This window comes from Raphanus sativus, chromosome 5 (assembly GCF_000801105.2).
Source record: "Raphanus sativus cultivar WK10039 chromosome 5, ASM80110v3, whole genome shotgun sequence".
Taxonomy (NCBI): domain Eukaryota; kingdom Viridiplantae; phylum Streptophyta; class Magnoliopsida; order Brassicales; family Brassicaceae; genus Raphanus; species Raphanus sativus.
Window position 1 is genome coordinate 36,005,487 of NC_079515.1, and position 26,938 is coordinate 36,032,424.

At 34.0% G+C, this 26,938-nt stretch overlaps 3 protein-coding genes and 1 long non-coding RNA gene across 5 annotated transcripts; 3 read left to right on the top strand and 1 right to left on the bottom strand.

Moving 5' to 3' along the window:
• The first annotated feature begins 9,915 nt into the window (after nucleotides 1–9,915).
• LOC108862776 (RING-H2 finger protein ATL65) lies at nucleotides 9,916–12,782 on the top strand. 2 transcript variants are annotated; one of them, XM_056986145.1, is made up of 2 exons: nucleotides 9,916–11,342; nucleotides 11,393–12,782. In XM_056986145.1, the coding sequence occupies exon 1, from the start codon at nucleotides 10,073–10,075 to the stop codon at nucleotides 11,174–11,176; it is 1,104 nt and encodes a 367-aa protein (XP_056842125.1). In that variant the 5' UTR covers nucleotides 9,916–10,072; the 3' UTR covers nucleotides 11,177–11,342; nucleotides 11,393–12,782. The 2 variants fall into 2 exon arrangements, with proteins under 2 accessions (XP_056842125.1, XP_018492513.2); XM_018637011.2 differs by having other exon boundaries at nucleotides 11,418–12,782.
• Nucleotides 12,783–13,290: 508 nt separating this feature from the next.
• On the top strand, nucleotides 13,291–13,853 carry LOC130495092 (uncharacterized). Its single transcript, XR_008934369.1, has 2 exons — nucleotides 13,291–13,399; nucleotides 13,489–13,853. It is a non-coding gene; the product is annotated as an uncharacterized LOC130495092 (long non-coding RNA).
• A 1,026-nt stretch (nucleotides 13,854–14,879) lies between these two features.
• LOC108862778 (uncharacterized) lies at nucleotides 14,880–15,393 on the top strand. The gene is made up of 2 exons (XM_056986148.1): nucleotides 14,880–15,017; nucleotides 15,104–15,393. Exons 1-2 carry the CDS (start codon nucleotides 14,918–14,920, stop codon nucleotides 15,205–15,207), a joined length of 204 nt encoding a protein of 67 aa, XP_056842128.1. The 5' UTR covers nucleotides 14,880–14,917; the 3' UTR covers nucleotides 15,208–15,393.
• Nucleotides 15,394–15,476: 83 nt separating this feature from the next.
• On the bottom strand, nucleotides 15,477–20,659 carry LOC108862777 (uncharacterized). Its single transcript, XM_056986147.1, has 21 exons — nucleotides 20,523–20,659; nucleotides 19,930–20,261; nucleotides 19,538–19,710; nucleotides 19,289–19,349; nucleotides 19,032–19,171; nucleotides 18,743–18,932; nucleotides 18,592–18,653; nucleotides 18,386–18,474; nucleotides 18,207–18,279; nucleotides 18,054–18,113; nucleotides 17,809–17,955; nucleotides 17,678–17,716; nucleotides 17,524–17,561; nucleotides 17,356–17,442; nucleotides 17,065–17,230; nucleotides 16,769–16,846; nucleotides 16,532–16,668; nucleotides 16,205–16,281; nucleotides 16,040–16,109; nucleotides 15,890–15,955; nucleotides 15,477–15,803 (listed from the first exon to the last, which is right to left on the bottom strand). The coding sequence occupies exons 1-21, from the start codon at nucleotides 20,583–20,585 to the stop codon at nucleotides 15,669–15,671; spliced, it is 2,283 nt and encodes a 760-aa protein (XP_056842127.1). The 5' UTR covers nucleotides 20,586–20,659; the 3' UTR covers nucleotides 15,477–15,668.
• Between the last annotated feature and the right edge of the window lie 6,279 nt (nucleotides 20,660–26,938).

Consider the following 26,938-nt stretch of genomic DNA (forward strand, 5'->3'; position numbering starts at 1 on the left):
TATAAGACCGTATTGAGAAATGAATATAAGACTAATTAATTAAGAAAAATTTACATTTGATTCTTTTTTGGTTAAAAATCTACACTTTGCTTTTATGAAAGTATTCTTTTTGTTGATTGGATATCAATAGACGGTTTCAAAACATCGGACTATTTCCAATATGTTTTGATATTTTACATTTAAATCAGAACTTTTTAAAACAGAATAAAATCTGCTATAATGTATTATTTTATATGTTTCATAATAAATGTTATTTTAGTTTTTTTGTTTCAAAATACGTGTAATTCTACAATTTCAATGTAGTTTTGTACATTAATTTTTTTTTACCATTTTAAATTATCAATAGATTTTTATTTAAATAATTATAATTTAACTAATTATATATTAAAATGAATCCATTAGTCTATTATTAAAAATTTTAATCTACGTGAAAAAATGTCAAAGTGACACTTGTAATGAGCCAGAAAGAGTAACATTCAAGTGAGGAATAATATTTTTATACTACATATGAATATATTAGAAAATTTCTTATATAGAATACTGTAATAGATAACATTTATCTATTATAGAAAAATATATTGGAGTAAAATTTGTTTGCATTTTTATTTTTTTGTTTTTAAAAAATATATCACTGAATTTAAAATTCTATAGATATAGATGAATGTTATTTTTTTAAATAGAAAAAAGAATAGCACTATCTATTATAGAATAAAATATAAAAATGGATTAGAATGTATTTTCTTCTACAATATAGCATTTAGATCCAAAGTAGCATATGAATTGAAGATGCTCTTACATTTCGGTTAGATATGTATATAATTGGTTGAGTGGTAAAGTTAAATAGTTTTTTGTTAAGTTTAGATTTTTATTGTATATAAATTAAAGTAATGTAGTTAGGTATAATTAAATTTGATGAATATTAATAACATATTATATTATACATTTCACATTTTATCATCTAATAAGATATCAGATGAAAGACCTCGATAGTACATCGATTTCTATCTAGCATTTTAATTAAATTCATATACAGATGGTGAAGTCAAAACGCAAATTGAGGTGTACGTATATCTTGTAATGATTTCTAATTACCGGAGGCTTTCATATCATACCCCTGCATACCAATACTCTAGTCGCATGGATATTATTACCATTTAAACAAATATAAGCCAAGCATAAACGATATCGCAATACCCGAACTCTAATCTCCACTCTAATATGAATCTTCAAACTAGTAGACAAGCAGTGGCTATTATGAAAATAAAATTTGCATTAAAGAAAAGTCTGAAGCTCATCATTAACAACAACAACAAAAAATGTATGAAGTTAAAACGTAATGCATCATGCCTGTTGTATGACTGTATGTGGTTGAGCAATGTCAAAAATGATTATATATATTTATAGACATGAGATGCGTCCGTACAAAGATTACAGGTCTTTCCAAGAAGTTAGTTGGATAATTCATAGTAGTAGAAACTAAGAAGATAACGCGTGTGTGGCTGTGTTGGCGGCTGATCATCTTCGCACATTGCGTATAACATTGTAACACTATTCTCCTAGCGGTATTGATTTTAATTAAATGGTTTATAGCAGTATGTTTTAAATTTAATTTGGACATGTGAGAAGTTTTCTTCCAGATGTTTGACTTTTATGATTTTCCATGAACGATAGAAGTTCAATTCTCATGTTTTCTTTGTCAAGAATTGTCTACTCGTATACGAATTAATTAGCAAGTTGCAAACGGCACAAGAAAAACAAACACAAAGCAATGTACCAAACAGTCTTTTGTTTTTGTGTGTTTTTTTTTTACAACTATTGAACCGAACCGAAATCAACGACTATTATATATGTCTCTCCATTTATTCATACTAGGTCCATTCGTCTTGATTAACTTTCATTACCTTAAAGAAGAAGACATTTTCTATCTAAAGTACATCTTTGGAAAAAAAAAAAGTACATCTTTGGATATCTTCCTTTTGGGAATATGGGAATCTTCTACAACATATTAATTCGTATAATTAATATTCAATTTAGAGAGTCGACATAGCTATAGAGATCAAACAAATGTGGATTATCATAATCTGTATCATTTATAGCCGTTTGATGTGATTTAATTTCTTTTTTTGTTATCTTGATTTTTTTTAATTTCAAGATATAATATTTACTTGATAATGTAAAGGAAATCATCAATTTCATAATACTTTTTTTTGCCCAAAGTATATAATACCTTTGAATCAAACTTATATATTCCGCTTCTAATATATATGTAGTGTATATATAATCCAATCTATCTTGAACCGGACGTGATAAATGTAGTAATCCCACAACGGTAAAAATAAATGGAAATCGTGACATTTTCAAGTAAATTTCACGTGATAATATCATCAGTGATATATATAACTGATCCGCTCCGATCCTCATTGTCAACCACTAATTAAATTTGAAAACGATTCTTGACAGCTAACAGTTTTGACATTTTTAGGGTTTCATAAAAAGATTTAATATCCTCGCTTACCTTTTCCATTGATTAGTATTTGAAAAAATGGTAATTTCAATGGTCATGCACTGGATTATAGAACGACGGCGTTTGAAATTGTTAGACGTTTATCAGTATGGGGCCCATCGAATCCCCAGGCCTTTCACATTCACGCAAATATGGTACTTGTAAATGGTCCACGGAACGAGTCTGCAAGACGTTATTGTTACGATATCAATACGACATGAAGTTTGTATTAAGATGACTAGGTCAAATAATCAAGGCTCAAAGATACTACCAGAATTATGTTTACGATTTTTGAAAAACATGTTTGATCTAGAAAGTTTTGTTCAAATTGAACTTGTAATCAACTTGAATTCCCGTTTTTAGGGTTGTTTTAATTTTTAAAAAAATATCTAGGATTACCAATAAAATGGTGTTACCGTAGCTAGCTAGATATTTTTATAGCCAATAAATTTGATGTTTGGTCCACTATACATATTATATGCATGGTTGGCTATTTTCTAGGTCCTTTTATACATATGTTAAATGCATATTTGCTATTTTCTAACAGTATTATTGCATTTTCTTACTACTATTTTCTGTTATGACTGTTCTCTTGATTATAATCCTAAGAAACTCCTTTATATTTTTTTTTCATCTAAACTAAAATTTCTAGATCGTGCTTGTAACCATGACTAAACTACCGTTTTAATCAGACAGATATAACATTTTTTTTCATTAACTAGTTTGCACTTTGCACGCCGTTCGTTTGACACGACATGCATGTATTATCATGTGATAAGTTGGATCATTATATGATCAATCGCTGTCGAATATATAACAACATTTTCAAAAATATCAAATCCTTGTCCTAAATATGGATGGTACGAACGCATGCCGTCACAAGTATGGCAAACGTATAAGCCCCATATATACCAAACACAGAAATGCTAAGGATTCTATAATTTCCCAACCGTGTATAATAATATCATTATTATATAAACGTCATTATATCTTTGGAAATTCCAAACATCACAGCCATGGACAAAGAAACAATTTTTTGCTTAACCAGTAAGTAGTTGTGAAATTATATACCGAGATTTTTCTTCTTCTTTTTGGATGGCTTAACTGATCCTACTCGATGTGAGGTCTGAATAGAAACTGAGCATTATATACATGATATAAGCAGATCTAATTAAATAAAGTACTTAAGTACTTTACTGAATTTAAATGTAGATAGACACATCTAAACAAAAATCTTGTATGATTTACAAGTTAGTTTAATACTCCCTCCGTTTCATATTAAGTGTTGTTTTAGAGAATTTTTTTTGTTGCAAAATAAGTGTTGTTTTAGAGTTTCAATGCAAAATTTATTAACTTTATTCTCCATTCTATTTTTCTATTGGTTGAATTGTATCGGTAATGATATTTTTATATTGAAAATATGTAAAAATTAAATGCTTTCTTAATCCGTGTGCACAAGTGTAAAGCGACACTTATAATGAAACAGAGGGAGTACACACAGGTATGACATCTACATCATTAATTATGAATTAAAAATACGACGTGGGCACGGGAGTCAGAGATTTGATATTACATATATTAGTTAGATTTGGTAGATTGAAATAAGCTTGTCACACAGACTGAAATAAACTTGTTAAGAGCACCTCCATTAGTAAACTTGTAGATTCCCGATTTCCAAAGCTATTATATTACTCCTTCTGTTTCATTTTTTTTTTGTCGTCCGCCCATCTATCTAGATTAAGTGGTGGTCGGTCGGGTGACCCTCTGTAGAGTGTCTCCGTCTGATCGGGTCTGATCTATGTGGGAAAAAATATGGCCTCTTCTCCTTGCTTCCTTCGCTAGTGCGTCAGCTCGAGCGTTTCGGATTCGAGGAATATGAGTAAGTCTCCTTGTTCCCTCTGTTTCATTATAAGTGTCGTTTTAGACTTGTGCACACAGATTAAGAAAACATTTAATTTTGCATATTTTCAATATAAAAACATCATTACCGATACAATTCAACCAATAGAAAAATAGAATAGAGAATAAAGTTAATAAATTTTGCATTGAAACTCTAAAATGACACTTATTTTGCAACGAAAAAGATTCTCTAAAACGACACTTAATATGAAACAGAGGGAGTAGTTTTTATATTTTTTCGTTTGATTTTTTTTTTTTAAACTAATAAACCGACCAATCGTAGGCTTTTACGTGTCAGTGAGGCCCACAAATAGTATTGATAACGTATCATCCCACTGAACTCCCGTGAAACAAGTTCACCAACTGCACATTAATATATTGATTTTTTTTGAGATATGTGTGAACTATTATTAACATCCCCATTGGGGGATGCTCTAATATGCAATATGTATATCAAGTCTTTGCGTATGCAGTATGCTTCTAGTTTCTTGAAGATGTAGATGACATGTAATTAATACCAGCAAAGACGCTACTATAATGTTCAATGTATCTTTAAGATATATAGTTTATTATTTATATATTGACATGGTAGGTTTTGAAACGTAGAAAACGTCTACGCTGACTTTTGCAATGGTTATATGCTGTTTTCATTTTTACGATAAGAATACATTTCTCAATCCTAACTATGGCTTTTTGGGTATTCTTTTCAAGAAATACCAAGTATTACACCTAACTATTCCAAATATATATATATATATATATATATATATATATATATATATATATATATATTGAATAAATGAAAAGTTATTGCGAATATACTATCCAATACTCATCCATGAGTCCATGATTAAATAAGAAAAACGAATTCTTCTTAGTTTCGTTGATCAGCTTTTGTATAAATGTAATTTCTTTGGTCCAAAATGCTCTGCATGAAAAAAATTGCTCTGCATGGTTTGCCTTTTATATAAAAAAATGATTTACAACAGAGTAGTTGTAATTTGGTTATTATTAATTAACTATGATGAAAGCAGTTTTGAACTATGAAGAAAGCAGTTTTGAACTTTAAAAATGAACTTTAAAAAAATTGTGATCACGATTTAGAATATATGGGAAAATTGCTTATTCCCCTACAAACTAGTTGTCCCCGGCTTTTTCACACACGAACTTTTAAGCCATGCCAAAAACCATACAAACAACTGAAATATTGCTTATTTCTTTATGAACTAATTATTTACAGCTTTTTCACACACAAATTTTTAAACTTTGCCAAAAACCACATGAACTACGCTATTTTTTGAGTTACATACACAAACTATCAATGTTAAGCTAATTCTCCTAAAATCATAAATTGTGTTATTTAAACATTAACTTAGTTTATGATAGGTAGATAGCCGGTTTAATTTGGGTTGATAAAAAAGATAATATATCGTTTTGTTCTTTTTTGTTTTCTTTTTGTCAACTGCTCTTCTTCTTCAAAAATCGTTTTACTTTTCATCATCAATTGGGAATAAAATTTATTATTTTGTAAAAGATTAAAGTTTTACATGATGCATAAAAAAGAGAGCAGCAACTACTAGTTTACCAATCCGCTATGTTGCTGTTCTTCTTTCTTTATGCATCATGTAAAACGTTTAATCTTTTACAAAATAATAAATTTAATTCCCAATTTATGATGAAGAGTAAAACGATTTTTGAAGAAGAAGAGCAGTTGACAAAAAAAAACGATGTATTATTCTTTTTATCAATCCAAATTAAATGGGCTATCCGCCTGTTATAAACTAAGTTAATGTTTAAATAAAACAATTTACGATTTTAGAGGAATTAGCTTAAAATTGATAGTTTGTGTATGTAATTAAAAAAATAGCATAGTGTATGTGGTTTTTGGCAAAGTTTAAAAATTTGTGTCTGAAAAAGCTGGAAATAATTAGTTCATAAGGGAATAAGCAATATTTCCGTTGTTCGTGTAGTTTTTGGCATGGTTTAAAAGTTCGTGTGTGAAAAAGCCGGGAACAACTAGTTCGTAGGGGAATAAGCCATTTTCCCTAGAATATATACATCTTCTATATTCAATACTAGTTTATTGAATTTTTGGTTATCACAATGACCAAACGGTTCCCCAAAAGGCATTACAAATAAGCATATACATGGTTTACCGAAATGCAAATTCCCATAAGATCGGAGCTACGTAACATTACTTTATCAGTTTTGGTTGTCCAAGTTCGCTTGATATTTTTCCATCAGCCAGATTCCTAATATATATATTAAAGGTTGAGTCAGAAAACCAAAGACACTATAGTTTTAGCTAAAACTGTACACGTATTACGATATGAGTTATGCATCAAACTCAGAAGTGACATCACCATGTCCATGTATATATGAAAACTAGTATCAGTGTATTTGTTAGGTGAGATTTATGTAAGCGTCTCGAGAAAGAGAAATAATATACTCATCTAAAAGATCATTAATTATTTGTATCATATACCGTCACTATTGGTTACTTATTTAAATGTCAACTATAAAATATAATCTATGTTTGTTTCTTAACATTGTAAGAAAATCGTGCTACACATTTGGCCTTGTTTGACGAAGAGAAAACACTACTCGATATTATCTTTAAAAGCTAACGAAATCAAGATTTCTTTTGGGATACAGCAAACACACATGGAAGACTATCGCAAGGACATGTGTGATCTTGAAAACAAAAATATTTTACTAAAAATGATTGTTTGTTGAGATTTTGGTTCGAGTTGTAAATTAGACTAAGAGGATGACGAAGACATATATATGACGAAGACACTAAGACATGGTTCCTGAACAAAGTAAGAGTTTTCGATTAGAGGATAAGATTTTATGCATAATGTATCATTTTAATATGGACTGCTTGGTCCACCAGTCCTTGACGTATGGGTGTCATTCACTTAATTAAATTATTTGCGTTTTTAATAATCTTCTTTTTAGTTTCCACAGTAATCAAATTTTAACACATGCAAGCTTATTTTCTTTATTTTACAATGCCTAATTATATTATGATATTTTTTTAGGAAAAACGAAAAACGTGTTCAGTCCATTGTAATATTCTGGTGTTGATTTTAATGTTGATTATTGCCAATACCCAATAGGGTGGAAAATTTTAGTTTCATCCATCACTATTTTCATGTATACAATACAACTATACAGAGAAGAGCGATAAAGGAACAGAGTGTACCCAACCAAAGAAGCAGCCAAGATCAAGACATCATAAAGTCTTTGCATGTCATTTTAAATGATTAATTCATCCATATTTGAATTATTATCTTTTATTTGTCAAAGATTTGTTTTAGGCAATAATTGTCTGATCAATCACTTCATACTGAATAAAAAGGTTTTCTATAATCATAGATGATTACACGTTTTTGGTGTTCGCTATATTGGTTTTTTTTTTTTTACTTTTATAACTCAATGAGTTCAGATTATGACATAATGGCAACACTTATTACATGGCCATTAGACAAAAAGATTCCGAGGAGATCGTTTTTCTTCTCATCCATGATGCACGCATACACTAGTTACGTATGAAATTGAGTTTATAACAAGGTAAAAACAGTAATATAAGTCATTAACTACAAACCCTGAGTAGCTGCGTTCTGTATTTTGCATTTTTCTTTGGCACTTACATGTAAAGTTACTAAAAGCAAACCGGAGCTCTTAACTCAGTTGATAAAGGATTTACAGCTGTGAATTCCGGCATCTGGGTTCGAATACCGGCCACTGAAAAATTAATATTTTAGCATCGTCAGGGACAGAGAACCGACATGTGATAACACATGACTAATCTGAACCACTTCTGTGAGGCCAATATACAACTAGTGTTACATGCGTAGTACATACTGTGAGGAATTTAAACAAACGTAGCTACTGTAATCGATCAAATTCAAGGAAACAGAAGTATTTCATAACTAAAATGCAAGTCTAGAAATTAAACGAATGTAGCTACTGGCATAGATCCAACTCACATGATGGAAACCCGAGTTTATAAAGTGAGATACATTATTTGGGCTTTTTCAGTTTAAGGACTATTCTTAGCCCAAGAGTATGATAAATTTATCGGCCCAAGAGTATGATAAATTTATCGGCCCAAAAGGAGTATGATAAAGCCTGTATGTTTAAAAGTGGAAATCCTCTGTCCAGCGCTAGCCATAGGCACATAGCCATAGGAGATGGTAACAAGTTTCTAAATCCATGAAGATAAATCATCAAACGAGAATCCGAACATCACTTAAACTCAAATCTCAAATCTGAACCTGTGTGTTATGGGTGCAAAGTGCAAACAAATAGAGTTTTAATGAACAATAATGTCAGAAATATCTCTGGGACTAAAAGAAAGTAGTTGAACAATAAATTCTGGAGTCATTGTGTTTCATTGTATAGATAGGCCAAGCCAAGTACTTCTGACCGGTTTTTATTGCACCTTTATTGCCATCAGAAATAAATATTTATTTTACATATTATTTCATGCAAGTAAACTTTTCTTCTCTTTGGGTCACAAGCAAGGAGCTCTAGATCTTAAAAGAAGTAATGAGGTAATGTGGACTTAACTTATGAACATGTGACTTGGTTCTTAGATACATTTTTTTTCTTGGCTATTTCAAAGACTAGTACAGTCTCATGTGTATGTATAATAATATCAGAGTCTTGTATCATATTAGTCAACCTGAAAATTCTACTTCTTATGTAATTTTACATTAATTTTAAAATTAACATCCACCCACCAAATAGGCATGTCTTTAGTCAAAATCATATGAATAATAATCTCAGACATGACAAAAACGAGGAATATAACCATCTAGAAGAGAAATGAAATACATTGTAAATAACAAAGTTTTCACTTGGTTGGCTTTATCAGGCAGTATGAAAATGAAACTAGAATTTTCTAAAGGCTTGGATGTAAAAAATAACAAAGTCATACAAATCCACTTAAATAAAGTTCCAAGACCATTAGTATCAGACTGGGTCACCACATCAAATCCACATTAAAATCAAACAACCCTAAAGGAGCCACTGTCTTCTTCTTTTTTTCCTTTTATTCCCCTCGAAATTCCATATTGCTAGATTTTGCTCATCTCTTTTCCCTAGCTAAATGATATTTCCTCTGTTTCATAATAAGTGTCACTCTAAGCTCATTTTCTTGTTACACAAAGAATATCATTTTACAATTCCAATGTAAATTATACTAATTTTCAGCTGAAAATTAATTGCAAACTGCATTGATTTTATAAATAATTTTATTTATCTAAAATACTATTGGTCAAAGAAGTATAATTAATTACAATTTACATATATTTCAACAATTAATCTGTGTAAAAAATGTCACAACGACACTCTTTAAGAAACGGATGGAGTACTAATACTACAGTTAGTTATTTAGTGATTAAATTCCACGATCGGATTGCTTCCAACTTTGTAATTATTTGATCAATTATGAGTGATTTTGATAGTTATATATGTCAGCATTAGAATTAAAAATAAAATAAAAACAATGACGTGGCAATTAGTGTCCGAATACCGTTTACCTTTAGTCAACGCTGAATACTCATTTACGTTAAACCTTTCACTGGAAGCTCTGTTTTGTAAGAGCTTTCCTTGTTATACTTTTTTGGTTTTTTCAAAACATAAACAACCCAAACTATCATGCGATTCGCGGCGCCACCGCGACGTTCAGCCGATATCTCACCGGTTCCCACACCGGCGCCTTCACCATCACTTTCACCGTATTCCGGTGAAGCTGATGATATTCTTTCCCGTTCTTCTGATCCTCCTCTCCAGTTCAGTCCTCCGTTGATCGCTATGGTGGTTGTTTTAGCCGCCACTTTTCTCTTCGTGACCTACTCACGCCTCATCTCCCGCCGTTTTATTTCTCCCGTTCTCCGTCGTTTTCGACGGTGGAGATCCCGTCGGCGCCGTCTACTTCACCTATCCTCTGCCTCGACTTCATCCTCCCACCTCCGATCCCTTTCTCCCTTCCCTTTCGACTCGTTTCACCACTCTCCTTACGGATTAGACGATTCCGTTATCAAAACGCTTCCTCTGTTTCTCTACTCCGCCGGGAAAAACGTTTCTCCTGCCGCCGATTGCGCTGTTTGTTTGTTGGAATTCGAGGATGGAGATTACGTGCGCACGCTTCCGTTGTGCTTCCACGCTTTTCACGTCGAGTGCATCGACGAGTGGTTACGGTCTCATCCTAACTGTCCCCTCTGCCGCACGGCTATTCTCCGATCCGGCGTCGTTTTGCCTACGTCCCCTTTCGTCCCCTTAATGGCTCCACGGATTCGTCCGAGCTTCGACGACGAGATCGCTGCTGCTGCTGCGATCGACGAGGAGATCACAGCGTCAGTGGAGGAGCGATCACCGGATCGGGAGTTCAAGCGATCTTACTCGTTCGGTTACGAGAGGGAAGAATCGGCAGCGACGCCGTGGAGACACCGGAGATCCACGTGGAGCAGCAAGCAGCAGCGTCAGTCTCCGTTCGGAAACCTAATGTCGAAATCGAGAGTGTTCTCGTTGCGTTACCACAGGAGCGCGAAATCGCGGCGGCGATCGGGGGTGTTCTTCCCGATATCGGAGAGGATTCCGGCGACGGGAAGCTCGTCGTCGAGGCGGACGAAGTCGATGACGAGTCCGATGTTTTTCAGAACAGCACCGCACTCGTCAAGCCGGCTGAGGTGCGGTGATCCAGAGGCGCTGTTGTCGCCGGAGAGATGGAGGAGAGGGGACACGTGTAGGGTGGATATGTAACATGAGATTGGACGGTGGTGATGGTAAGGGAGAGTGGGGAGGAGGAGAAGAGCATTAATGGGAATGTGGGGTTTGGCATTAAATGGAATTTAAATGGGTCGAAACAGAGAAGAGAGATTCAGAAAATGCTCAAGCTTCTTTGCTTCGTAACAACAACAACAACAAGGTTTGTTTATTCATTTGTTTATTTTGCAGTTTCTCTACCTGATTTATTAGTGGTGTATAAAAATTCTATGTGCAGTGGCATACGCCAAAGCTGAGAGGGTCCGAACTGATCCTGGTCCAAAGACAACTGAACTCGATCCAAAGATCGAAGACTGGACTGTTTTGTTAGTATAAAACTATAAACTACTGTATTTCTCTTGGAGTGTCAAATGCATTAACTTCCAAACCTGCCAAAGTTATTATAGAAACGACGAAGTCGACAATCTCGTTTAACTTTCGTTTCTATAATAACTTTAGTATTGTCGGTCGCCTAACTGCTTTTATATCACGGAGGTTAATGTTTGCTAAGCTTTCTGTTCAAGTGTTCATACTACTAATTTTTCTGTTTAGCTGTCGATTTAATTTGACCAAAGGTAATTTATGATTAGTTACATGGTGGAGAATAATGTTACATTTGAGAAGGCACGGATCTAAATTGCGCCTTTGGTTTCCTACAAAATGTTATTGATAATGATAACATTACTGATATTATATGGGAGCTAGCTAAAACGCTTAGCTTCTTACAAAGAATTTTTCACGGAAAATGATTATGATTCTAGTTGGAAAAACTACAATTCCAAATTAAATCTCTAAGCATAATTTCATCTACATATATATGGTTTCTTTGGGGAATTTTTACAGAGTAGTCTCTCTTTTAGTTGCCCTCTGTTTTCATTGTATACAACTGTTTGTTATTTAAATCTGTTTTCAGATTTAATCTGAAGCTCTGCTAGGAAACTTTGCCATGCATTTCAAGTGAAAAGGAATACAGATCGTGTGAAACTGTAAAGAGAAACATCTTTTTTGCTAACATTTATCAAATATAAGGCGCAATCACAAGTTTCTCTCTTAAGAATGCTGACGAGTTAGAAGATCGACATCAACCCGAACTTCTAGCTTCTCTAAAGATGGTCCTGATTTGAGAATGTTTCCGCATAAAAAAATATCTGTATTTTCTTCACGAGACATTCAAGCATTGTAGCATTGTAGTTACAGACACAAACACATGAGTCTTCACTAGTCATGTCTCATGACTCATGATCTAAAATTTGTTATACAGTTTTTAATCTAGACATATTTAAATGTCGCTGTTTCATGAAGAAATATGCGTGATTTAAGGATCGTTCTTCAAAGAAAGACCCTATAACCAATACCCAATCAGACACTTCAGATTTAGAGTTTTTGTTTGTTTCCAACGTGCTAACAATATCAATTTAGTCATGATCCAATTTCTTGTGCTGATAATTATTAGGTTTATTAGTGTCTTTTATTAGCCGCTAAGTATATTCAAATTACGTGACTTTGAAACATTCTCGGCTGATGAGACAGGACGTGGACATGCAAGTTGACCTTTTTTAACCTTACATGCAGGTAGAATTGGGGAGAAAAGATATCACATTGGTTTTTGGAGTTCTGTTTATTCTTTAATGCTTCATTTTTATGCGTACTTTTCGTATCATAAGTTTTTTTTTCTTTGTAAAGGGGCAACTTTGTGTCATAGTTATAACTTATAAGCATCACTACCATCCCTCTTGGAAAAGGGATTAAAGGAGTTCAGTAAAGTAAATCGTAAATTCGTAATTTATAAGTTATTAAAAATAGCAGGAATGAAACTAATATTAAAAAAAAACTAACATTAAATGTTATGGTTTCAAATTTAAGAAATTAGAGATTTCGGTTTCAAACTTTGTTGATATTCAAAAAAGAAAAAACATGCAATATGTCCACGCGTTGTGTAAAGAGAACTATCATGTTTGTCTACGTTGAAGACTCCTTCAAGTCGGATAATAAAAGATCAGAAAAGGTCTTCTATACGCTGCTTCATTGTAGACTTCACATTTGAAAGAATAAAAAATCTGTAACTGGTATAAATACACACACATAACTTTTTCACCTACAACACATAAATATAGAAAATGAAGAGAAACGTGTTGTTGATTGCTTTGGTTCTTCTGATTCTCTCTTTCTTGATTTCATCTTGTGCAGCTTCAACTCAGTCATGCCACAACCGCAAACTTTGTAAGGAATCCTGAAAATTTATCATTCCACTTGTACTCTCTATTTTACATTTTTGGTTTACTGATTAGCGTCATGAATTCATCAAACAGTAAATATAGAAGCATGCCCTAGTAAGTCAAGACCGGCAGGCAAACCATGAGAACGGCAATCTATGGTTCGTGGTGGTTAAATGGACCGTTTACAAAAATAGATACATTTAACTTTCGCTTGAACAGAATCCCTATGAATACAGTAATCTCCATCTATATGCATTTGGGTGTCTTTTAGGCGCCAAGATGAACTCTTTGTAGATCTATCCCCCTAATTATTTCTAAGCTATGACATATAATTGTCTTTCGTTTCCATCCATCTATTGTATACATCTTCTAATAAGTGGTCTCTAATTGTTTGTTACACTGTTATTTCATTATGTATGTTATATACTCTTATGAATAAAAGAAATGGAATTTCATTGTATGTATAGTAGTTGTGGAAGGAGAGAAACATTCAATTATATATGCCTCCATCTCCAAACATATTCTCACTTGGTTAGAGAGAGATTCACCAGATTCTCTGCAGCAAGATCGATTGTCTTGATCGCCTAAGGTTTCTCTTCATGCTATTCGTCACCCTCTACAACCTCACGAGTCACGATCAAGATACCTTTCTTACACTTTTGTCCGGGCAACTTTCGTAACCCCTCATCTGGATTCTGGATTGCAGCTAGGTGTACTGCCTTCTTTTTTTTTAACATAATAACTATTTTATTACTCTAAATTGAGGTGGTTTTAAAAATAGAAATCAAAAACAACACTAAAAGCAAGTCGGAAGAATAACCCTACAAAAAAAAATCTCGCACTCTTAGCTAAAAGATAAAAGAATCAGTTATACAGTTTGCCACACGAGTTACGTATAGGACACACCGAATGCTCTGGAGCCTTTTCTTAATCTTCCAAATTCTTTGAGTTCAGTTGAAAAATTATGTCAAACCCTAGGATATTGAGTCATTGTGAGTATCTATTGCCTATTTGATCCAAAATTTTGGACTGTCGAGTGAGTACTGAAGCATGGATTCCATTACCCATATATCTTGTGCGTCTCATTGTTTTACCGAAATTGATGATTAACGTTGGAGATATTTTATATATTTATTAAACATGAGAGATGTCTAGGCGAATCCCGACTAATCCTGCTCATGTGGGCCGGCGACAGGTAGCCACATGTGGAGTTAACAATTTTACATTGGAGGAGAATCGATCTTTGATCTGGAAAACCATTAAACCACTACTACTAGATAATTTCGATACACATAAAGGTACTTATTCATGGTATTTTTTTTCTTCTAATGCAAGTATAAGGAGAAGAAACTAAAGATTAAAAGGCCAACATCCGCTCATTAAAAATGCATTGACTTATACAAATCTTCACCAACTATGGTGAGAACGACGCTGATATGATCGCCACCTAACAGTCTTACACTAACAACTATCTATTTACTATTTATGCTTTAGCTAGACAAAAGATACATAGGGCAGAAAAATGAGTCTCAAGTTCATCCTATTAATAGCTTCACTTTTACTTTTATGCATCCCATCTTCTGAATCGGCAATCCTTCCATTTCTCAGAAACCAGAAATTTTGTAAGTCTTTTGCTTCATCTAAATAAATTTATGTGTAAAATATATATATATATATGGAGATTAATTAGTTTTGAGTGTGGTACAAGTCAATGAAGAAGGAAGAAAGATTCACATTCGCAAGGAAAACAAGATCAGCGTAAGAGTCAGCCGTTCACCTCCTGCCAAAGGCAGAAATTGCTGCAATGATTAAAAGAAAATCTGCACAATATTCCCAAAATGATCAGAGCTTAAATACGTAAAGAGTATTTGCTAATTTGTACAAGTTTCAGGGGTAAAACGTAGTTGTTAAAACTCAAAGGCATGTTTTCAACCTTCCAATTTTTTTTTTTTGTTTCTCCTCCTGTAACAAACTCTTATTCACTCCGCCTTGTTATCATCTCCGCGAAATCTGTTGTATGTTTAGTAAAGAGGCTCTGTCACCGGGAAGGGGGAAGACTTCGGCTCTAATAACAGATGATATGAATTTGAGTGGTAGTAGAGATATTATAATTTAAGTTCTTATAAAAAAATATTCAAATTCTGTTGACAAGAGCAGAGTCACTTTCCATATCTGACTTATATTCAAATATGTATTCAGAAATCTGAAACTCTGCTTGAAACGTAAGCAAAATACAAATAAAAGAAAAATCCTAATCTCAAAAGACTCCATTTTTAAGGCTGGCGAATTAGAAGATCGATATCAGCACCAACTTCCACAATCTTAGCTTCCTTAGATGCCTTTGCTGATTTGGCAATGCTCTCCACCTCAAAATCTATCGCTATCTTCTTCACGAGCCCTTCAAGCATCTGTCATCATTACACAAACAACATACACCCATTTAAAACAGTTATGTAACCAACAAGTATAGAACTCTAGTGGTTTGAGAACTAACCAGCGAGCCTATTGCTACCAAACTCCGGAACTTGGAATCAACATCTGCAGCTTCCTCTTCTGCAATCTGTTTAAATTATCATTTTTTTAGCACAACGAAAGAAAACTCCGGAAACTTTTTGGTACATTGGTTCTCTCAGATTAGACCTACCTGCAATGCTGCTGAAAGGACTTGAGATTGGCCTTCTTCATCTTTCTTCTCTATTAGTAGCACTGCATAACTGCAAAAAAAAACATAGACGATGGTGTTGATGTTATGTGTCAACAGTGAGTAATATAGATTCTAAAGCAAACTTAGTATAAGAGAGTATCTTACTTGAGAAGTAACGTCGAATACGCCAACTGCAGATTCTTATTTGGTGATGAATAGCAGTTTGAGAAGGCATCAAGAATCTGCATCCAACAGACAGCACATATCCAACGATGAGTACCCGAGAAACCACTTCTTCAAATTATCATAATGAACACACAAAAACACCAATCTATAGGCGCTACGGTAAAATGAAATTATAAACTTCATTTCTAAGCACTCACAAACGCAGCTCAGACACGGATATTAGACATAGAAACCAAAAGCTGGTTCATGGAGATCATCACATATGCTTATTGTGATATAAACCCATAGAAACGAAACAGTACTTACTTGACTATGATGCTTCTGTAGCCAGTAATGAAATGAAGGATTCTTGAATAGATTAACAAGGACACGAACAGTTGTTAGAAGATTTGCAGGAAGAGCCGAATCTTCTGTGACTTTCTTTATAACATCCAGAAGCAGATCTGATTAAATTTATTTACACAGAGATACAAGTTAACAAAGAAAGTCGCTTGATACTTTTACTAAATGTTGGGAAACCGTAACTTCACGTTAGATGATTACCATTGTTGTTTTCCACATGCTTAATAAGTAGGCTTGCTCCATGAGGATGCAAAACGAGCATCCTGACTAAATCAGTAGCTGCATATTCAAAATCCATAAGCATGAGAGCTAGAAACCAACAATTGTCGCAAAATAGAATGGCTAGCAAAACGGTAAAACGATTTATAGCCATGGAAACCAAGAATACTAAGAATCAACTGACTTTTAGGCTTTTAGCTATATATATGGTTATTATGGAAACCTAAATATGTAATAAACAGTTCTCTTTGACTGATTAATGACAAGAGAAGATTTACCCGGAAACATCATCGCAGGTGGCCATGTTTGTATCACTTTCAGAAGCAAAGCGATATCGATGTCAGCAAAACTGGTAGCGTGGTAATGTGATGTGTCCTTGAGTATCTTAACGATTGCGCCCACTCTGGATACTTCGGCTTCTGTCATGGACTTGTCAGTATTTACCTTCAAAAGAGGGGAATTTTTTTTCAAAACACACAGATTACCAACACTAGTATAAGTCAAATAATCACTGAATCGTTCTTGGAGTAACGGTGCTCGTGTGCCAGAAGTTACTATTGAGAGCTTACTGGGTCAGATCGTAGAGTATTGTTAAACTCTGTCATCTTTTTCAAGATCCCGTCATATTGAGCAACATCAAAAACTAGCACGCCTCTCTGGAGTAAACAATGGAAGAAACAAATGATCAGGAGCTAGAAACAACAAACAGGAATAAAGAAAGAAGAAAACTAGCGTACTTTAGGAATGTGCTTGTATAAAGGTTTTGCTGGTGTTGCTGCAACAGAAAAGGGTCAAAGTTCGTCAAACCTCAAAAAGGAAGAATATTATTTAAAAAAAAAAACCGAAATCCTTTATTAGAAAAAATAACTCAGTCTCACGATGTATTCATACCAGCTGAATGAGATGCTTGCCCAGGAACATAAGCATTTGCTGTTACACCAAGAAGGCAGACCATAAAAATTACAATAAAAACTGAAAAAAATCCCAAACTAAATATATTTAAAAAAAAATAGAAATTTTACCGCCCGTGAAGGGATCACGAAAAGATGGATTAAAATTGAAGTCTTTCTGCCCAGAGTTCTGTAATATAAAATCAACAATCTGCTGCCGATATGCGACGGGAAGATTCTCTTTTAGAAGCCACTTGTCAGCTGCATCATAAGGATTGTCTGCAAGACAAGAAACCATTTGGGTATAAATAAATTGAGGCACTTGCTTGTAGATGCAGTAAGGAATTAAGACAAGGTCAACAATACAATTCAGGTACCTGTTCGATTGTAAGGAAGCTTCCGGATAGGTTCCCCATCACCAATGTCAACATCGAAAACTAGAAGAAAAATAAAATAAAACGTGCTAAGAATTTTGGTCACTTTGATAGCAAATGAATCTGAAGTTTCCATAACAAAGTTTAAAATCTAACCAAAATCATACTGAGCTCCATCGAGGATAGGACGGTCACCCACACCATCTGGGCCATCAACAACCTCACCGATCTGAAATAAGTTGATAACAAAGCAGAGCATTCAAGTCAAGAGCAAAAATGACATGCAGTGAATAAACAAAAAAGGTCAAGAAAAAAAGAATATAATGTTGACTTACTTTGTCCCATCTCTGTTCGTTCATATTCCATGCATAAGCAACACCATTGTCTCCCTCCCTTACGACTTTTGTCTGGCCATCGCTGGTACCTGATAGAATACATCAAATAGTGGAAGATGTTACAAGACTGACCTAGCCAGACAGTATCAGCTACAGCTTTCGACCGGATGATTAAGAGTATACAAAATTTGGATAACAAGTGGCACCTGGTAAAGTCAGAGCATCAAGCCCCGGCAGCTCGTCAAGTTTCATTCCCCCAACCTTTTTCCTGAGGTTAAAAACATAAAAGACACAAAATTATTATACAGCCAGGAAAAAAAAAACTCCATGGACACAGAACTTTAAATATCAGATTACCTGCTTAATTTGTACTGAGAAAGTTGGGAATCATAGGCATCAATCTCCATTTGATCCGCAATCATACCATCACGTACTGTCCAGACGCGAGTAACACCATCTGAACATGCAGTCACAATGTCTCCGCTCTCCAAGAACTTGGCATCCCAGACACAGCCGGGGTGTTCCAAACTCTGAACGCATACTCCATCTGTACCAAACAAAAGCAACAAGATATAACATATTTTAATCTATAAGAAACATGATTTCAGATAAAGGAAAAAAACGACAAAAGGAAAACCATCATTACCTTTCCATATTTTGGCATGGCGATCTTCACTCCCACTAACAATAAGGCCAGATGCATGTGCGTCAACTGAGTAAACGATGGAGGTGTGCCCAACCATCTCCAAAAGAACTTCGCCACTCAGAGCCCACAACCTGATGGAACTGTTTTGATAAACAAGAGATTCTGGTTAAAACAGATGGATGAGGTAATTGATGAGCATGATTAAGTGGACAAGGGCATGCGATATGGCAAGAGGTTGTTGGAACCAAAGAACTTACCCATCATGTGATGCTGAAAGAAATCCTAAATCAGGCATCACGGCTAACCCTCTAACCGTATCTGCAAAACCCAAAGTAATTATGTCAGACATTACTTTCTCCAGTGAAAAGAAAATCCCTGAAAATAGGTTAGTGTGATAAGAACAAACGTATCATAGTGTCTTAGCACTTCACTAAACGAGTTTTTTTACTGCATCTTCTCACAGTGAAAAAAAAACTAGAGAGAAACAAAGGCACAGCTAAATATACCTGCATGCCCTGTAAAAGTTCGTAGACTTGTTTTCCCCTTCCATAGTTTAAGAGTTGTGTCGCTTGAACCTGAGATAAGCTCACCAGACGGCAGCTTCAAGACTGCCTGGACAGGGGACTGGTGCGCCTCCCAAGATTCAACAAGCTGGCCGTTTCTCCATCGTTTCAAAGTTCTTCAGAGCAACAAAAGAAAAAAAAATCAAATGAGAACTTGTATTACTCATGTATCAATAAAGCTAACAAAATACACCAAGACAATAAACGAACTCATAAACACAGAACTACGCTGGAACTACGGTCAAGAAGAATATAATATCAACAGTGAATAAATACCACAAGCTAATATACACTCATTGGATTTCAAGCAAGAAACTTAAAATGGGAGGACTTACTGGTCAACTGAAGATGAAACAATGTCCTCATCATCAAGAGTAACACCAGTGACTTGCATCTTATGACCTTTCAATGACTGAACAACCTCTCCATTGACCAAATTCCAAACCAAAACGGAAGTATCCATGCTCCCAGAGACGAGCCTGCCTTCAGGGTACTCCTCGTTCGGGGAGATCCACGCAAGCGGCCCAACGAAGCTTGTATGACCCAAGAGAATCTTAGAAGCTGAATACTTTCGCTTATCATCAGAACCAAGTGACCACACCCTTATGGTTCTGTCTCTTGATGAGGTAGCTATGTTCTCGTCAGTGCACACACATATTCCACGGACCTGATAAATCAGATTACAGTTTGTTCTATTCATTATAATTAGGTCAACAGCTAATCTAAGCAAAGGCTCACGCTAGTTATCAAATCGGCACATGAAATTGGAGCTAAACCCTAACGAGAAATCACATTCAAGTGGATGATCTTGAAGGAAGGTGGAATCACGGAGCTGAACACTTGTCGGAGAAGAACCGATCACGAAAACGAGAAACACACAGTAAAGGAGGAAGAGGATTAGAGAGAGAGAGAGAGAGAGAGATCTTACATCGTCGTCGTGGCCACGAAGCTCGCATCTGAGCTTGTATTCGTTGAAATCGATATCCATCATGACTGAGAAGGAGTAGCAGATAGAGAGATACTAAACGACTCAAAAGTGACTTGCGAGAGGAGGAAGAAGAAGAGAGATCTTATTAATCAATCTCTTGTAATATTTGTTCCCCTCAAACCGAACTAAACCGAATCCAGAATTTTTTTTGCTTCGGTTTCATATCCGGTTTAGCTATTTTTAGTATATATTTAGTTATTTACTAATTAGTCTCACTAAATATGGAAGTTATCATATGAACCATTTGGGATTTCTCAGCTTCTCAAGCTTTTTCTATTAAATTCTATACTTTTTTGTTGATTAATATACATTATTAGAGGTGTCAAAATGGATAAAACTAATGGGTCAAACCAAACCAATCCAAACCATGGATCTTAATGGATAGAAAAATTGGGTACAAATGGTTTAATGGATAAAATGGGTTAGTGGACTTAATGGACTGGATCAATTTGGGTTGGATTGTAATGGGTAACGAGTTATCCATAACCAAACCAATAAAATATTTATAACAAACAAAAACTTAAATCAAATATATAAAAAATAATCAAACCAAATTTCTAAACCAATTTTGCACCATAAACCGAAAAATCGAATTTCCTGCCAAAACCAAAATTTGAGTTTCCCGCCAAAATCATAAAATCGAGTTTCCTGTTAGAACCACAAAATCGAATTTCCCCTCAAAACCGCAAAATCGAGTTTCCCGCCTAAATCGCAAAATCAAGTTTTTCCGCCAAAATCGCAAAATCGAGTTTTCCCGCCAAAACCGCAAAATCGAGGTTTCCCGCCAAAACTGTAAAATCGAGTTTTCCCGCCAAAACTGTAAAATCGAGTTTTCCCGCCAAAACCGCAAAATCGAGTTTCCCGCCAAAATCGCAAAATTGAGTTTTCCGGCCAAAACCGCAAAATCGAGTTTTCCCGCCAAAACCGTAAAATCGAGTTTTCCCGCCAAAACCGTAAAATTGAGTTTTCCCGCCAAAACTGTAAAATCAAGTTTTCCCGCCAAAACCGCAAAATTGTGTTTTCCGTCAAAACCGCAAAATCGAGTTTCCTCGCCAAAACCGCAAAATCAAGTTTTCCCGTTAAAACCACAAAATCAAGTTTTCCCGTCAAAACCGCAAAATCGAGTTTTCACCAAAACTGCAAAATCGAGTTCCTCATTAAAACCGTAAAATCGAGTTTTTCCGTCAAAACCGCAAAATCGAATTTTTCTATGTAGTGTTAAATGTAGTATTTTTCAATAAAGTCACAATTTATTTAATAATTATTTTTCTTTTTTGTAACAAATAATAACTATTTTAAACTATAAAACTATTGTTCATGGATAAACCATTAAAACCATTAACTCGTTAATTTAAATGAGTTATGGATTGACCCAATCCATTTGTCTAATGGATTGGTTTTATCCATTATCCATATAAACCTAAAACCATTTGGATATGGTTTGGTTTGGGTTGGTTTACCCATTTTGACACCTCTATACATTATGTTATCTCAGGTTTGTTTAGATCGTTCATGTAACTGCAGGTGAAGTATATTGTTGTGCAAAGAAATCCTATGATGCTGTTGTAACCATATGAACTCGGATGGTGATTATGATAACGTCAAGAACATAGCAAAGGAAGGTATTTAGATTATGTTAAGGTCTCACAATAAGGAAAAGAAAGTCACCCCGATTGATCCAAAGGGCTCTTGCTGCACTGCCCTGGCCAAAGCCGACGTCCAGTGTCTATGCAAGCAGAAAACCAAAACTGATCCCTTTCTCAGTGGGATCAACTTAATTAAACCTTGCTTCTAAACTCCCGGAGAAGTGTGGTTTATAAGGCAACTTGCTAAGACAGGTTCTCTTTTGGAAGGTCTCGCTTTGTGTTTTGATTTTCTTCATGAGTCCATTGTTCTCGTTGTAGTTTGTGTGTTGCTGTTGTTATTCTGTGTTGGCTTGACGTTGTTTCAGTTGTTGTCGTCTTAACTTGTATTGTATTGGTGTTGCTTGATTTCTTCGAAATAATAAAACCATAAAAAAAATATAAGTGAATGATTGCAGAAAGCAAACATGTAGTGAATGTAAGTGCAAAGATGACACCACAATTAAGTAATGTAGAATGTAAATTATAGAGACAAAATACACAAGCACACACCAATAGCTTTATTAGAAATCGCCTTGTAAAACCTATTACAAGTTCTGCTTAATCAGCTTTATACGTCTAGTGTTACATCCTAACACACGTCACTGAACAATTCCTAAGCTACCCGCTTATGTCTCTCCACCGTCAAGTACTTCAGCCCCTGCTTCAGCACGACCCAGAACACTTCCAAGCACTTCTCTTTCTCTATAAGATCAGCCTATGTGTCTCTGTCTCTCTACAGACGATCTCATAGCTATCTTATACTAACTCCACGTTCCCGAAACCCTAGTCTCCAAAGAACCACAATATGGATAACTTCCATATCAATAAGTGCAATTTTCCTTTTCTTAGAATGCACTTATTCATCTTCCTTTAAGTCATAAACTTGCTCCCTAAGTTTATTCCTCTTTGACTTTTCTCCAAGATACTCCCTTGCTCTCCAAGTCTACACGACTCCAGCTCAGCATCTTGACTCCACATGGTCTTCACCACTCACTACGACGTCTGCTACAGCAACTACGTCAGCGACTACTTCAAGGCGGATATCTTTACATCAACAGTGAACAAGTTCATTTCAATTCAAAAATATGTTACAGACACGATACGAGCAATGAATAAAAAAACAGAGATTCCATAGAAGCTGTGACCATGAATCTCCTTCCCTGGTTCCGTAGAAGCTTGTAAGGATCATGCACCAAGTGACCAAGACCAAACTCAGTTGCATCATTCTATGTTTTCACCATAACGCCATGCAACTGCTCACCATAAAACCCATTAGCTAACTTAGCAGAAAGTTTAAGCATTGTAGTAAGATTGAACCCATCAATCCGGACCAAACCCCATCCTCCCCTTTCCTTTGCATCTCATCAAACATCTCAATGGCTTCACTCTCAAATCTCGTTCAGAATTTGCCTTGTTGAAAATTTCAAGCGCTTCCTTCAAATCGTTGAACTTTATCACAGCGTTCCATGAGTAAACGTTTCTTTCAAGTTTCAGGCATTTGTCGAACATATTCCGAGCTTCCCGCACTAAGCCGTTTTTGAGTAGAGATAAACAAGTTGGTTCGATGAGACTGTTGTCGAGGTTAAACCAGCTCCATTAAAGCTTCATGTCAAGCCTCGGACAAATTCTAGGAATAAATTATTTGGGTTCTATAATTGGCTTATAAATCCAAGACCGTTAATAAATTATTGTAATAATATTTTATTTTTGTACCACTTGTGTTTTTTTCCTGATTTTCAAAATATATCATTATTATTTTACACCTTTTGCTATTTTTTCTATGGTTGCAGTTTGAACTTTGGACTATGATATTGGGTTATACTTTGCTTAGTTTGATTGATATACCTATGCATATACATTTTTTTTTGTGCATATACCTATGCATATACCTATGCATATACCTATGCATATACATATTTACACAAACATATATAATTTTACATATCTTCGTTTTCAATAAAACACTAAATGGAACTTATTGAATCAACTATTTGAAAAAAATAAAGCTTTGAATAAATCCAAGAAAATCTGAGATTTGAATAAATCTGTTTACAAGTTTTACGGGTTTTTGGAGAAATTGCAGAGTTTTTAGAAAAAAATAATTTAATTTTTTATTTTTTTATTTTTAAATTACTATAATTTGATATTTTATAGTTTTCTAAAATATATATGATATATAAAAATTAAATTTTAATTTCAAAGAATTTTTTATTATATTTTCATTTCACAAGGTTTGTTTGTCTTTTTAAAAATGTAAAGTAATCTTTTTAGGTTTCAAATTATATCATATTAGTAAATTATATTTCGATCATTGTTTTTTTACTATAAAATATCATCCTAACTCCAATAAACCCATTTTTCAATAAGGTAGAATTTAGGAGGACTTTTACAAATAACTAATTCAATAAGATTAGATTTCAAATTTGTAAATGCTAGATACAATTAAGGCGGGATTTAAAAAAAAAATCCTTCTGAATCCTTGATCCAGTAAAACCCTCTAAAACCTTATGAAATATCTTAATCTTACATATCCTTCAATAAACTGTGCATTTAGCAAAATCGTATGTATATCTCATATCATATGTTCACATGAAGCATATTTGGGTAAGCAGAACTACAATAGTCCTGAAACTTATCGGCTGCCACTTGAATCGGTTACAGTTTACAAACAATATACTTGGATCACCAACTTATAAATTATCCGTAGCCACTTAGAATACAATCATTTGCTCAAAATGATGAGCGTCTAGCAAACATGAATACACGTGATTAACTGATTGGTATCATCTCGAATCTCACCAAAACAGTATCTGTAATAACCTTACATATGTTTTCTACAATATATTAAAAAATAACACAACTATCTTTAACTGGTCCACGAATCTACCCGTATCTAGTTTAGGACCTTTCCACGTACTTCACTTTGCAAATGCTTGCTAATGTAACGATAATGTTGATTTGGACAAAAGGAACTTCGCATATACATATTTACTTTTAAATAAAAAAATAGTTCATATGTAATAAACGTCCTCGTTGCCTTTAGATTTTCATATATATATTTATATGTAAAATCAATATCGATGAAGACAAAAAAAAATATATAACTTTTTTCCTTAATCTATCGCTTTTGACTCGAAAAATGTTGCCTTGTCTACTTAGAGTACCCGCAATGAAGGTTTATCACAAGTCCTTAATACTTAATCCTAGGTTAATATGAATACAATAATATTATAAAACCTAAGTTAGCTAAGGATTGGTCTTTAATTAAAGACTAGGTAGTAATCCGCGCCTTGCGCGGAATGAGATGGTTAGATCAGCAATTTTTCGAAAATATTAGAAAGTATATATATATAGTTTGGAATTTGGGTTTTGTGTGTTTATCTTACTCTCGAACTCAATTTGTTTATCTCTCTATGGCTCTCTCTCTCTCTCTCTCTGGCTCTCTCTCTCTCTATGGCTCTCTCTCTCTCTCTCTCTCTCTCTCTCTCTCTCTCTCTCAGATTTTATCAGTATTGATGAGTGTTTTAAAAAATAAGATTAAGATTTTAACATATTTTTATTTTAAACATACGAATCGTATTAATGCCCGCACACGGGCATTAATACGATTCTTATGTTTTATGTATAAATATTATTAATATCTAATCAAATGTTTTATGTATTATTAAAACTAAATTTGGTCTTCAGATGTTTTATGTATTATTAATATAAATATGTATTATTCAAATACAATTCATATGTTTTATGTATTACTAAAACTAAATTTGTTCTCCATTCAGTTTTTGTGGTTCAAAACTATAAGCATTTTAGACATTACTTAATTCAATATACTTTGAGGTTTAAATTATTATAATATACTTTGAAATATGAAATAATAAATCATGCATGTGCGGGCATCGATATGATTTATATATTGCATGTATAGCTATTATTATTAGTGCATAAGTGGATCATAATTATATTTCACTCTCGTTGTATCTTTGTATCTTACTCATTTAGGTTTATTCACATATAAGTCTCTCTCTCTCTCATCATAAACATTTTAGTTTTTTGAAAAGGATAAAAAGGTAATTACGATCATATCATGCGTGCGGGCATTCATATGATTCATATATTACCCGTCTAGCTATTAGTATAAATATAAGTAGATTGTAATTCTTTCTCAATCTCTATGTATCATTATGTCTAATTCATATACTACATGTTATGTTATTATTATAAGTGCATAAGTGGATCGTAGTTATCTCTCTCTCTCTCTCTCTCTCTCTCTCTCTCTCTCTCTCTCGGTATCCCCTCATCGTAAACCTTTTTTTTTTAGAAATATAAAAATGTAAACATTCTTTTAATTCATTGATTATCTTTTAACTACCACAATTTTGTTTTATATGGGAATGTTTCCTACTTTAATATTTTATCATGAATTTTTCTTGGGTGAATTACCAACTAATCATAGTTTGCCAATTAATGTACAGTTTTATAAAATATAATAAATAAAATAATAATAATTTGTGTTAAGTTTTTAAAATAAATGAAAAATATTAGTAGCTGCCAAAAGATGAATTTTTTTTAACAATTTTAAAATCGTCACAAAAGAGTAAATCATAAACATTAAACACTATACCCTAAACCCTTGGACAAAACTTAAACCCTTGGGTAAAAATCCAAACACTAAACCCTAAATTCTTGGATATACCCTAAACCCTTGGGTAAATCCTAAACACTAAACTGTAA